This window comes from Trichoderma breve, chromosome 6 (assembly GCF_028502605.1).
Source record: "Trichoderma breve strain T069 chromosome 6, whole genome shotgun sequence".
Lineage (NCBI taxonomy): Eukaryota > Fungi > Ascomycota > Sordariomycetes > Hypocreales > Hypocreaceae > Trichoderma > Trichoderma breve.
In genome coordinates this window covers 2704170-2716292 of record NC_079237.1, presented here as the reverse complement: position 1 = coordinate 2716292, position 12123 = coordinate 2704170, and the positions used below count along the sequence as shown (strand labels likewise).

The 12123-nt window shown below is 32.0% G+C and overlaps 4 protein-coding genes across 4 annotated transcripts; 3 read left to right on the top strand and 1 right to left on the bottom strand.

Annotated features, from left to right (window-relative positions):
- Positions 1-155: 155 nt before the first annotated feature.
- On the top strand, positions 156-1175 carry T069G_09746 (uncharacterized protein; the record flags this gene model as incomplete). Its single annotated transcript, XM_056176956.1, has 1 exon — positions 156-1175. One exon carries the CDS (start codon positions 156-158, stop codon positions 1173-1175), a length of 1020 nt encoding a protein of 339 aa, XP_056025434.1.
- A 667-nt stretch (positions 1176-1842) lies between these two features.
- Positions 1843-3131, top strand: T069G_09745 (eukaryotic rRNA processing protein EBP2 domain-containing protein; the record flags this gene model as incomplete). Its single annotated transcript, XM_056176955.1, has 3 exons — positions 1843-2028; positions 2087-2762; positions 2827-3131. The coding sequence occupies 3 exons, from the start codon at positions 1843-1845 to the stop codon at positions 3129-3131; spliced, it is 1167 nt and encodes a 388-aa protein (XP_056025433.1).
- Positions 3132-4073: 942 nt separating this feature from the next.
- Positions 4074-5951, bottom strand: T069G_09744 (MYND finger domain-containing protein; the record flags this gene model as incomplete). Its single annotated transcript, XM_056176954.1, has 2 exons — positions 4074-4867; positions 4943-5951. 2 exons carry the CDS (start codon positions 5949-5951, stop codon positions 4074-4076), a joined length of 1803 nt encoding a protein of 600 aa, XP_056025432.1.
- Positions 5952-6950: 999 nt separating this feature from the next.
- Positions 6951-7738, top strand: T069G_09743 (uncharacterized protein; the record flags this gene model as incomplete). The annotated part of the gene is made up of 2 exons (XM_056176953.1): positions 6951-6994; positions 7048-7738. The coding sequence occupies 2 exons, from the start codon at positions 6951-6953 to the stop codon at positions 7736-7738; spliced, it is 735 nt and encodes a 244-aa protein (XP_056025431.1).
- Between the last annotated feature and the right edge of the window lie 4385 nt (positions 7739-12123).

Below are 12123 nucleotides of genomic sequence, written 5' to 3'. Positions count from 1 at the left end.
AACTGGCAAAAAGGGGACTCGGCTCTGTCTGGCCTGGCTTGGTGGGATAAACCTCACCCCCACCCGCCACCATCCCATTGAATCCATATTACGGAGTATTTTAAGATCTAGTTGCAACAGCGCACAGTTTACCCACAAGGGGACCGCAAGCCCCTATGGACAGCTATGCAAATTCATCCGCGCTGCCCAACATTGCGCTAGAGAGTCGGCACATCGAGCCTCGGGCATTGTCAGTCCATTCTCGCCATGGCGAATCCTCTAATCCCAACACAGCATACAAGTCTGCCTCTATGAGCACATCCGTCGACCAGGAAGCGACTCAGAGGGATGAGGCAGAGGCTTCCACCGTCCATGTGCGGGCGATGGTAGCAGCCGTGCAGCAGCAGAAGACGCGGCGCCGCAGAGGATCACTCAGGAAAGTTGCGCTGCTGGGAAGAGGCGCCCAGCGTGACAGGAGAGACTGGCCGCTGGCCATCGAGACTGACGCGATAGCTGACGCGCCCATTTCTGAATCTGCTCGTTTTGGTTCTACCTCTGGTTCTGGAAGCACGGTGCACAACGCTCTTGGCCTCAACATCTCCCCTATCTCATCCCCGACAAATGAATATCCTTGCCAGCCCAATCTCAATCTTATTGGTTCGCCAGCTCCTTCAGCCTGTTTTGATGCCGGAATGGGCGGGAGCGAGAGACAGGCGGACATGTACAATTTCACAACCGATGAGGAAGACATCATCCAGCTGGGGACTCATGCTTCTCAGTCGCTTCGATCTAGCCTCCCCCTGTCCTCGGGATCCGAATCTTACTATGCTGGACGTACGGCAACTGAACGTCGACAAAAGGCCAAATCCCCGCTCTCCTATTACGCCTCAACTCTGCCTCAGCCAGGTGTAGGTTGGGACTATTCCGAGACTGAGTGGTGGGGCTGGGTAGTTCTGACGGTGACCTGGTTTGTCTTCGTTATGGGAATGGGCTCTTGCTTTGGCGTCTGGAGCTGGGCATGGGATGTAGGTAAGACGCCATATGCACCGCCTGAGCTTGAAGATGACCTTACTCTGCCAATTGTGGGCTACTATCCTGCGCTCATTATTTTGACGTGCGTCATGGCTTGGGTATGGGTTGTTGTTGCTTGGGTAGGGATGAAGTATTTCCGACACGCAAAAATCAGTGGCGATTGAACCCATACGATGTTTTTTTTTTCGTTCTCCCAGGCGCATACTCGTAATTTTCTCAATTATTATTTAGACGGTGTTATTTATACCCTGGATAAACTTAATCGATGTATATCACTGCAATGATGATCAAAGCACATAGACGGTTCATCAGTCCATCGAATTTTTGAAACGTATGTCTAATATAGGGTAGAAACATCAGCAAGTGGTCTCTGCCCAGTGAAGTATGCGGCAGATGTACCGATGCCATTATGCGATTTTTTTCTTTTTTTTTTCTTCCGGCTTATTTTATTCGAACCTCCTTCTCCTCGTCCTACATGGATTGTATTTTCAACCGTACTTGCTCTTTCTACTAGTTCCTCATTGTGACGCTTTATGATAATACCACGAACTGGATGTGGATTTACTACAGGCAGATACCTTAGTACCTAGGTACTTTGGTTTTCGGTGCCGCTCCGCCGTGACTCGTCTACTCCACTTATTCTTAGGTACCTGCTTGATGTGCCAAGGCCGCCTCACCGCCTTTGAAGGCGGTGGAGAAAAAAAATGCTTAGAACGGCAGAATATGGAGATTTTTCCAAAAGTCTAAGCCTGGTTTGTCTGCAAGACACACATAGACAGCAAAAAATTACCACCACAACGCAGCGCATCACTCCGGCAGAAGGAATTCAAAATGGTGACCAGAAGCAAGCTGCGGTCGGCATTGGCCGCTGAAAAGGGAGTCGACTTCTCCAAACTTAAGCAACAAAAGAAGGCAAAGGAAACGGCGAAGAGAAAGGCTCTGAAAGCTGGCAGCAAGGACCGAGAAGACGAGGATGAGGGCGCTTCGGATATCGAAGTGGAGGAAGACCAAAAAAAGGTCAGAATTATGTTCTGCCCAACATCTTCCACACCCCTCCCTTCTAACACAATCGCAGATGAACCTCGATGCTATCTATGAGAGCGACACTTCTGAATCTTCAATTGAGCTTGAAAAGAGATTGCCACGAAAGCCAACAGCTGGCCAACAGAACTCCAAATCAGCGGCGGTAGATCAAGAGGAGGATGAAGATGAGGAGGAGGATGAGGAAGAAATCCCCGTCTCCGACCTCGAAGACCTTGAAGAAGACGAGAAAGAAGACATTGTCCCCCACACAAGACTGACAATTAACAATACGTCTGCTCTTCTCGCGGCGCTCGATAGAATATCCATCCCAACAGACAAGACTGTTCCATTCGCCACCCACCAGTCTGTCGTCTCATCCGCACAAACTACCGAGTCGATACCCGATGTATCGGATGATCTGCAACGAGAACTTGCTTTCTACTCCCAATGCCTGGAAGCTGTACGCGTGGGCCGGTCTAGGCTAATCAGTGAAGGAGTGCTGTTTTCTCGACCAAAAGACTACTTCGCTGAAATGGTCAAGGAGGATGCCCACATGGAGAAGATCAAGGCGAAGTTGGTCGAAGAAGCGTCCGCTAAGAAAGCGGCAGCTGAAGCACGCAAACTTCGTGACTTGAAGAAGTTTGGCAAACAAGTACAAGTATCCAAACTCCAGGAGCGACAAAAAGCCAAGCGTGAGGTGCTTGACAAAATCAAAACACTCAAGAGAAGTGAGTACAATATTCTAACCTGTAGCTCATACACGCTAGTTTGCTGACCGGAATCACTTTGCAGAACGTCAAGAGCACAGTTCTGATGTCGGCACAAAGGAAGCCGATATCTTTGATGTCAGTGTGGATAACGAAATCGCCAAACATTCACAGCGCTCTGGGTCTGGTCGACAGCAATCAGGAACTCGCCCTGTGAATGCTAAACGCCAAAAGAAGAACGAAAAATATGGATTTGGGGGGAAGAAACGCCACGCAAAGTCCGGAGACGCCATGAGCTCCGGTGATCTTTCTAGGTTTAATGTGAAGAAAATGAAGGCCAAGTCATCACGGCCCGGCAAAAGCAGGAGAAAGGCTGCCGCCTCCAAATAAACCGGCAAAGCACCCCTGATTGACATGCCGTTTGCCGAAAGGTTGAATGGCTGATTAATAGAGTGCGTTTGGTCGCGAATACAGTGTCTTTATTTTTGGCATGCTTATTCAATAGAATCCTGGAGTTGATCGGCCTCAGATCTCATTAATATTGCTTAACAATTCAGTTAACTTTAAATCCTACCTGCTGTTCAGGGCAGAGCATAGGACTCTCTATCCCTTTTATCTATTTTGTCTTCACTAGTAAATTAAAAAGGAAGTCTACACGACGAAGTTCCCAGTCTCACAATATTCTACCTCTGTGCCGTGACCTATAAATGATACAGTAGGTTGCATGATGGATACTCTCGGAATGGTTCAAAAGAAACATTGCACAGCTCTTTTACATTACTTGGAGGTTTTATCTCAAGAGTATGGAAACCTACGAGTTAAGGCATAGATGGCGTCACTGCTCACGTTGAACCGTAACAAGCTATGCTGGTTGTTGGATTGGTTTATAAATGTATTCTAAATTGATGCAAAGATGGATGATGTATTGACAGATAACCCAATGAAGACCCCGACCTTCACCCGATGCCCTTGCAGCAATAAGTAAGTATGCAGGCATATATATCGTATATTCCAGTGTAGTTGCCCAGTGCCCGAGGACGATGGTCGCGCGAAAAAAGGTACGCAATAAAACGCATAGACTTTGTAACGCGAGAACCTCAGAGAGGGCAAAGAACCAAGTTGAACGGCTAAGACGATACCAGAGGCACGACTCAGGCACCATGATTAAAAACCTAATACGCCATAAAAACCAGTGGTATCGAGAAGAAATGCTATGCGGCAATGAAACGCTTTATAATGTAATGAATTCGCAATTTTCCAATGAAGATCTCAGACCAAAAAAGCCGTAATTCGATGAAACTGATGAGCTGCTCAATTTAACGCGAAGAGTCGTCACTGCGTTGCAGCCACGCACCAATGACGATGAAAAGCCCAGGCGCTCTTTTGGCAGTCCTTACTGCAGTACTTTGTTCGACGGCAGCGGCGGCATTTGGCGAACTGACGGGTAAATTCCTCCCATTTGCCACATTGATAGTATGCGCACTGTCGAATTCCTCCCCGCGTGTCATCTTTTCGACATAGGTTGCGCATTACCACCCCTGCCCAGTATTGCATGTCCGTGCTGTGGTACCTAACAGTAAACTTTTCGACCAAAGGAAATAAGTTAAAGTCGTCCTCGAGCAAGTATTCGTCCTCTATCTCGGTCTCGTTGTCAGCAGAAGATGAAGTTACCTCCTCTTCGCCCCCTGCTTCTTCTGGATCCAGAGCAAAGAGATCCTTGGCAATTGCAAGAGTTGGTACAATATGGCTTTTCTGAAAGTATGTACGCAAACAGCAATACTTAGAGACATACGCCAATAACTGCAGGGACATGAGCACATCCTCTTCGCGTGGCATTGCGGATAATAGTTGTGGATGCGGTATGAGGTGTCGATCAAGCAAATATCGAGGGATGGCAGAACTCGGAGTTGGCGGGTGTGGCGTAGCGACTAAGGTTGGACGGCTTGGAGAAAGGCCAACTGGCGCAACTGGTGTATGTGTTATATCATCTCTGATACTCCCATCAAGATTTGAACGGTGAGCAATGTTGAAAGTCTCGGCATCTTGGTGAGCTTCGGACGCAGTAGGATTAGTCAGGTCGAGTGAGTCTCCTGTTAGGATAGCCTCATTGTCATCCATTGTGATATCTTGGATTCCCACAGCGGACTGTATCTCTGCAGCCCCCGTCATTTCAGTCTCTGGAGCCTCGTCAGAGGGCATACTATCGCCATTGAAATCGTCAGATTCGGCGGTTGAATTCTGATGTCTGATTGACGGCCGCCTTCGTGACCGACCGACTGTAACATCCAAGTTTGTTGCGGATCGCACTGTTGGTGGTCGCAGCTGAAGTAAGGGAACGGGAGTTGTTGGTGACATTGGTTGAGTCATCAGGCCAGTAGCTCCAAAAGTAGATATGGATGTTAAGCGGTCTACATCACGCAAAACTCGCGCGAATCCATCATGGCTATCCGCCATCGGGGGTCCTGGAACTGGAGTGTGGGTGTCTTGCCGCGTTGTGGTGGCATATGGCGCATCCGTCGCATGAGAGCTGGGGGGTATGTGGTTTGCGTCAATATTGGTATAAATGTGTGAATAAGATGCTGAGGTTGCATCATTAACACCCTGCCCGGCTGAAGTGACGGAAGGCCCAGCCAGAGCCTCTGACGCATCAGGAGTTGATGATGATTCCCGTCGTGTAGCATTTCGTGGTTCTCCATCGTGAATTGTGGAACGGCCGGTGTGGGATGAAGGAGAAGTTTTGGATGAGTGCCGGTGATCATGATTCCTGTGCCGGTGATGATGGTCGTGAGACTGTTTTTGTTTTAGTTCATCGGCCTTTTCGCGACATCGTTCTATGACTTTGATATAGTTATCAAGGATCGTGGCTATGACAGGGACCATGTCTGCCTCCACCACCCGAGTCCGCACATTCTCTGTTCCTCGGACGCCGATGTTGACAACGCATTGGAAGGCGAGATTCCACTTCCAAATGCTCATCATATCTCCATTCCGTCCTTGCTTGAGAATACACACCAAACGTTCAATTCCTCCATCAACAGTCAGAATATCGCGAATACGTGCCGAAGATGTTGTGAGATAGGCAAGATGATTGAGTGAGTTGATAAGTGGTAAAGTGGAAGTGCAGTCGAGTGCTCGGCGATCGTATAAGGCTGTGGTAATCCCCACTGACGCCTTGTTGACGTTGGGGATGCTGAAATTGACCTCTCTCATAATGGGTGAGCAAATGCAAGGCACAGTTGAACAGGCTATGGTCAACTACGAGTGTGAATATTGCGATGGACCACAGGCGGTAGGTTTAATATGTCGTTGTAAAGCCTGTCGGTGTGGTGAGATAAATTTCGTCAAGCAGGCGGTGATGATGCGCGATTCGATGGACACAGGCTTTCCTTTGCCACAGCCCGACACACGGTCCTGTTGACTGCGTAAGGCTAAGATCGCGTGATCGTTCGTTGGCAATAATGAAGCTGCGGCAGCGGGACAAATCAAGAGTCGGACCGCGATAGTGGTGCCTCGAAGACTGTTGGATGACAAATGATGGTATATCGAAAGAAAAATGTTTGACGGAAAGTTATCGAAGAAGTGTGGTGTTGACCCTTAGCTTGGCGGCTGTTTCAGGCAGGGATTTGGGCGAGGGGGCGAGTTCCATAAGCGCTCTTTGAATGGGAGAAGATAAGGGAGGCAAACAAGGGAGAGAGATGAGAATAGTCGAGAGAGATTTGTTGTTGGCTCTGGCGCAGCTGAACAAGATAGAAATAGGTCTGGCGAGGACTGCACTGAGGCTGAGGATGATGGTGTTGCAAAGGGAAAGAGGCGCGAAATAGCAATGGCTGTTAGCGCCGGCGAACAACTATGAGGGCTGAAGATAATTTAGTATGAGTAGGTGCTGAGTGAGCTCAAGGCCGCCAGTAGGTGTGGTATGGCATGGCATACCAAGCCAAGTACGTACTCCGCTCATTACGCTTCGCTCAGTTACCTGGTATTATATAATGCAACATTCTAGTAATTATAAATAAAATAATTATTAGTATTAAAATAATACTATCCACTGCTATGCTAAAAGAAGCATAATAACATACATTTTTTTTTTTCAGCTACAAAACTAATAACGCCACTAGTGAATGATTTTATTTTTTACCAGCTATGAACGATATACGGAGGACATACTTTTGCTATTAGAATTTTACTTCCAACAACCACAAGTCAACAATCATGCCTCACAAACACAAGTCAAAAAAGGGCGAATTTGAAGCAGAGTTCGTTTGTGAGTGTACCATGAGTAAATTTCACTGACTAATCTTGGAGTTAGATTCGATCTCGCCCCTACAGAGAAAGCGCGATCTCTTCCAGTAAACAAACGAAAAGCGGCATCAAGTTCTGGAGAGCAAGTCACAAAGAAGCGTGCCAGAAGCTCATTAAGAGGCAATGACACTCCGCGAGCATTCAAGAGAATTATGGCTGTGGCAGGGGGGAAGAAAATTAGATCAGGCTTGGATGATGGTCAACTCGACAAAACAACTACGAAGGCTACCGATGTAACGAGCGAGAAACTTCAAATTCGTCCCGGTGAAAATTTAGGGGCCTTTGCCAGCCGGGTTGATGCGGCTCTACCAGTATCAGGGCTTGCGAAGAAAACCAGCACGAATGCAGAGGGCAAAGACGCATTAGGATTGAAAGTGTATCGCACTCGCAAAGAGCGCAAAATGCACAAACTCTACGATCAGTGGAGGGCAGAGGAATCGAAGATACAAGAAAAGAGGGAGGAGGAGCTAGAGCGCATAGCAGAACGCGACCTGGAAGATGATGCTGCCGGCATTCTTACTTCAGCTGCCTTCGAAAACGAGAATAGCCACACGAAAAAGAGGAAGGGGGGCAAGAGGAAAAGAATAATAGAGGAAGACCCTTGGCTAGAATTGAAAAAGCGAAGAGGAGAGAAAAAGGCAAAGGTTCATGATGTTGTATTAGCACCGCCGGAACTTCATAAAGTAGAATTAAAATAAAGAGTAATATTAATATTAATAGTTAAAGTACATTATTTAAGTATTATGTTTTTTTATCAAAGCTATAGTATTTTATTAATTAATAATTAAACCTTAGCTTTTACTTTTATTAATTAATAAAGTATTTAATAATTTATTTATTATTTAATAATATATTTATAATTATACTTAATTAATAAAAATTAAGTTTTTCTTATTTTTTTATTAATTATTATAATAATTAATAAAATTATAATAATTAAATTAAAATAATATATAAAAATGTTTTTTTTTAAAATAAATTATTAAAAAAACTAATTATAAATTTATATTTCTCTTGAATATAAAAAATAAATTACTTAACTAAAATTAAAATAATAAATTATTATTAAAGTTTTATTTAATAATTATTAGTAAATTTAGTTAATTTATATTTTTTTTATAATTAATTTAAATTATTTTTTTTTTATTTTTTTTATTTTTTAAATTTTAGTAAACTTTTTTATAATATTAATAATATTTTTATTAAAAATTTTATAATAGTAATTATTATTTTAATTATAATTATAATTAATTTTTTATTATTTTTAGTTATTATAATAATTTATAGTAAATATATATTAATTATTAATTTATTTTTAATTATTAAAAAAAGTTTATTATTTTTATATAATATATATTATTTTATTAAATAGTTTTTTAATTTTAAAAATATTATATATATAATTTATTTTTAAATAAAATTATTATTATTTTTTATAATTTAATAAAAAAATTAAGTTTATTTAGTTTTATTAAATTATTAAATTATAAATTATAAAGTTTAAAATTTATATTATATTTAAATTTTATTATTTAGGTTATTTTATATATATATTTTAAATTTAATTTTAAACCTTAATATAATAATTATATTTTATAATTTAAATTTTTAAAATTTAATTTAATTAATTATAATTAATTAAGTTAAATTATAAATTACTTTTAAATTTTAAATTAAAAACTAAAATATAGTTTTTTTATAATTTAATTTTTATAACTTTATTAATTTTCTTAATAATAAATATAATTTTTATAAATTTATATATATATATATATATATATTAATAATTTTTAATAAATTATTTTATTATTTTTTTAATATTTTTTTTTAAATATTTTTATTAAACTTAAAGTTTTTAATATTTTTTAATTTATTATTAAGGCTTAGTTAAAAAAAAATATAATAATAATATTATTATATTAAATAATTAAGCTAAGCTAAATTAATAATTAATTTTTTTATTAATTTCTTTATAATAAAAAAACCCTTTATAAAAAACTTATATTTATTATTAAAATAAAAACCTTTATATTATTTTTTTTATTATTATAATAATTTATTATTACTATAATTTATAATTATAATAACCTAAAGCTATTATATTTTTAACTTTTTAAAAAAATTATTAATTAATTAAATAAATATTATTAATTAATTTATAATTATTAATAAACTATATTTAATATTTTATATTTTTATAATAGCTTTTTATTATAAAAGTAATTTATTAACTTTTTTTTTTAAAGGTTACTTTAAGTAATATTATTATATTATAATAACTATAGTCTAAGTTTAATATTATTAAATTAAATTTTTATTATTATATAAAATATAACCTAAGTTATATATTAACTTTAAATAATAATTATTAAAATTAACTTAAAAACTTAAGTATTATAGTAATTTAATTATTTAATAAATAAAATAATTAATTTACTAATATAAAGTTTTTTAATTAAATTTAAATTAATTACTTTATATTTACTTAAGGAAATATTATAAAACTTTTAAGTATATATTATTATATTATAAAAGTTAAAAAAAAAAAAATTATATAATAAATATATATTAATTATATTATAAAAATATAAATTAAAAATTATAAAGTTTTTAATTTAATAATAATATTATAAAAAACCTAAAATTTAAAAAAATTTAAAAAAATAAAAATAAATATAATTAATTTATTATTATATATTTATATATTTATTATATAATTACTTTATAATTATTTTTTATTTATTTTTTATTTTTTATATTAATTTAATTTTTAATAAATTTATTTTTTTATTTATTAAAATTAAAAAAATTATTAAAATTAAAAATAATTATTAATAAAATTTATTTATATAAATTATAATTTAATATTTAAAAAATTATAATTTTATAAATTTAATTATATATATAATTATAATTTTTTTTATATTATAAAACCCTTAAGTTTACTTAATTTAAATTTTTATTTTTAAAAAAAACTATAAAATAATATTTTAATTATAATTAAAATATATATATATATATAAAATTTAATATTTTTAATATTAATTTTTTAAATAAAAATCTTAAAATAAATTTAAAATAAATTTACTTAAATATATAAAAAAGATTTAATTATTAACTTTTAAATTAAAAAAATAAATAAATAAAATTATAAATATATTTTATATATTTAAATAATTAATTTAACCTTAAAGAAAATTAATTTAAAAAAAAATATAAATAAAATTTAATATATTAATAATTATTTTAAAAAAAAATAATAATAATAAATTTTAATTTAATTTAATAAATATTAATAATTATATATTAATTTTATATATAAATAATATATAAAATAATATAAAAATAATATTAATAATAAAATTATTTTTTTTTAATATAATAATATAATTAAATTATTTTTATTAATAAATAAATAAATTTATTTAATTTTTTATAAAGAAATTTAAAATAATTTTTAATAAAATTTTAAAATAATTTTTTAATATTTTTTAAATTACTTAATTTATTAATAAATATTTTTATTATATTTAAAAAAAAATTATTAATTTTAGAATTTTTATAATATAATAAAAACTTTATAATATAAAAATAAAAGTAAAAATAATAAATAAAAATAATAAAAATAAATTTATAAATAATTAAAGTCTTAAGTTTTTAAAAAATATAATAATTTATATAAAATATTTTTTATTAATAAAAAATATTTATAATAAATTTTAAATTTATTTATAATAATATATTTATAAAATTAAGTAAAAATAATAATAATTTTTTAATAAACTTAATTTACTAAAAATATAATATAATTTATTTTAAAAATACTTATATTATATTTAATTATATAAAATATAATAATTAATAATATATAATAAAATATTATAATAACTTTATAAATAAAAAAAAAATTATAAAAGTAAATTTTATTTTAATTATAAAAAAAATATAAAAATATAATAAAAATATTTTTATTTCATTAATATTTATTATTATTATTAAAAATTAAAGTTTTATTTTTAAATAATAAATTAAAATTAAAATAAATAAAAAAAAAATAAAAATAAAAAAAAAAACTTTTATTTAAATATTATAAATATATAAAAGTTTTTAATAAAAAATTATAATTAAATTAATATTTTTTAATAAATTAATATATATAATAAATTTTAAATTTAAAGTAATATTTTTATAAAACCTTTATAATATAATAATATATACCTAAAGGTTTTATAATATTTCTTTAAGTATTTATAAAGTAATTAATTTAAATTTAATTAAAAAATTTTATATTAATAAATTAATTATTTTATTTATTAAATAATTAAATTATTATAATACTTAAATCCTTAGGTTAGTTTTAATAATTATTACTTAAAGTTAATATATAACCTAAGTTATATTTTATATAATAATAAAAAACTAATTTAATAATATTAAATTAAAATTATAGTTATTATAATATAATAATATTACTTAAAGTAATTTTAAAAACATAAATTAATAAGTTTTTTTATAATAAAAAATATTTAAAAAAATTTAAAAAAATTTATAATAGTAATAAATTAATATAATAATTAAGTATTAATATATTTTTTTAAAAAAGTAGAAAAATCTAATAATTTTAAATTACTATAGTTATAAATTATAATAATATATAAAGTATTATAGTAATAAAAAAATATAATAAAAAAGTTTTTATTTTAGCAATAAATATAAATTTTTTATAAAAGGGTTTTTTATTATATATAAATAATAAATATATTAAAAATAATTTAGTTATTTAATATAATAATATTATTATTATTATTATTATTATTATTATTATTATTATTATTATTATTATTATTATTATTATTATTATTATTATTATTATTATTATTATTATTATTATTATTATTATTATTATTATTATTATTATTATTATTATTATTATTATTATTATTATTATTATTGTTATTAATATTTTTATAAAAATTAATTTACTTTTTTATAAATAATAAATTAAAAATTTTTAAAAAATACTTTTATAAAATAAAATAAAAAAAATTAAATTAAATAATTAAATAATTTATAAATACTTTAG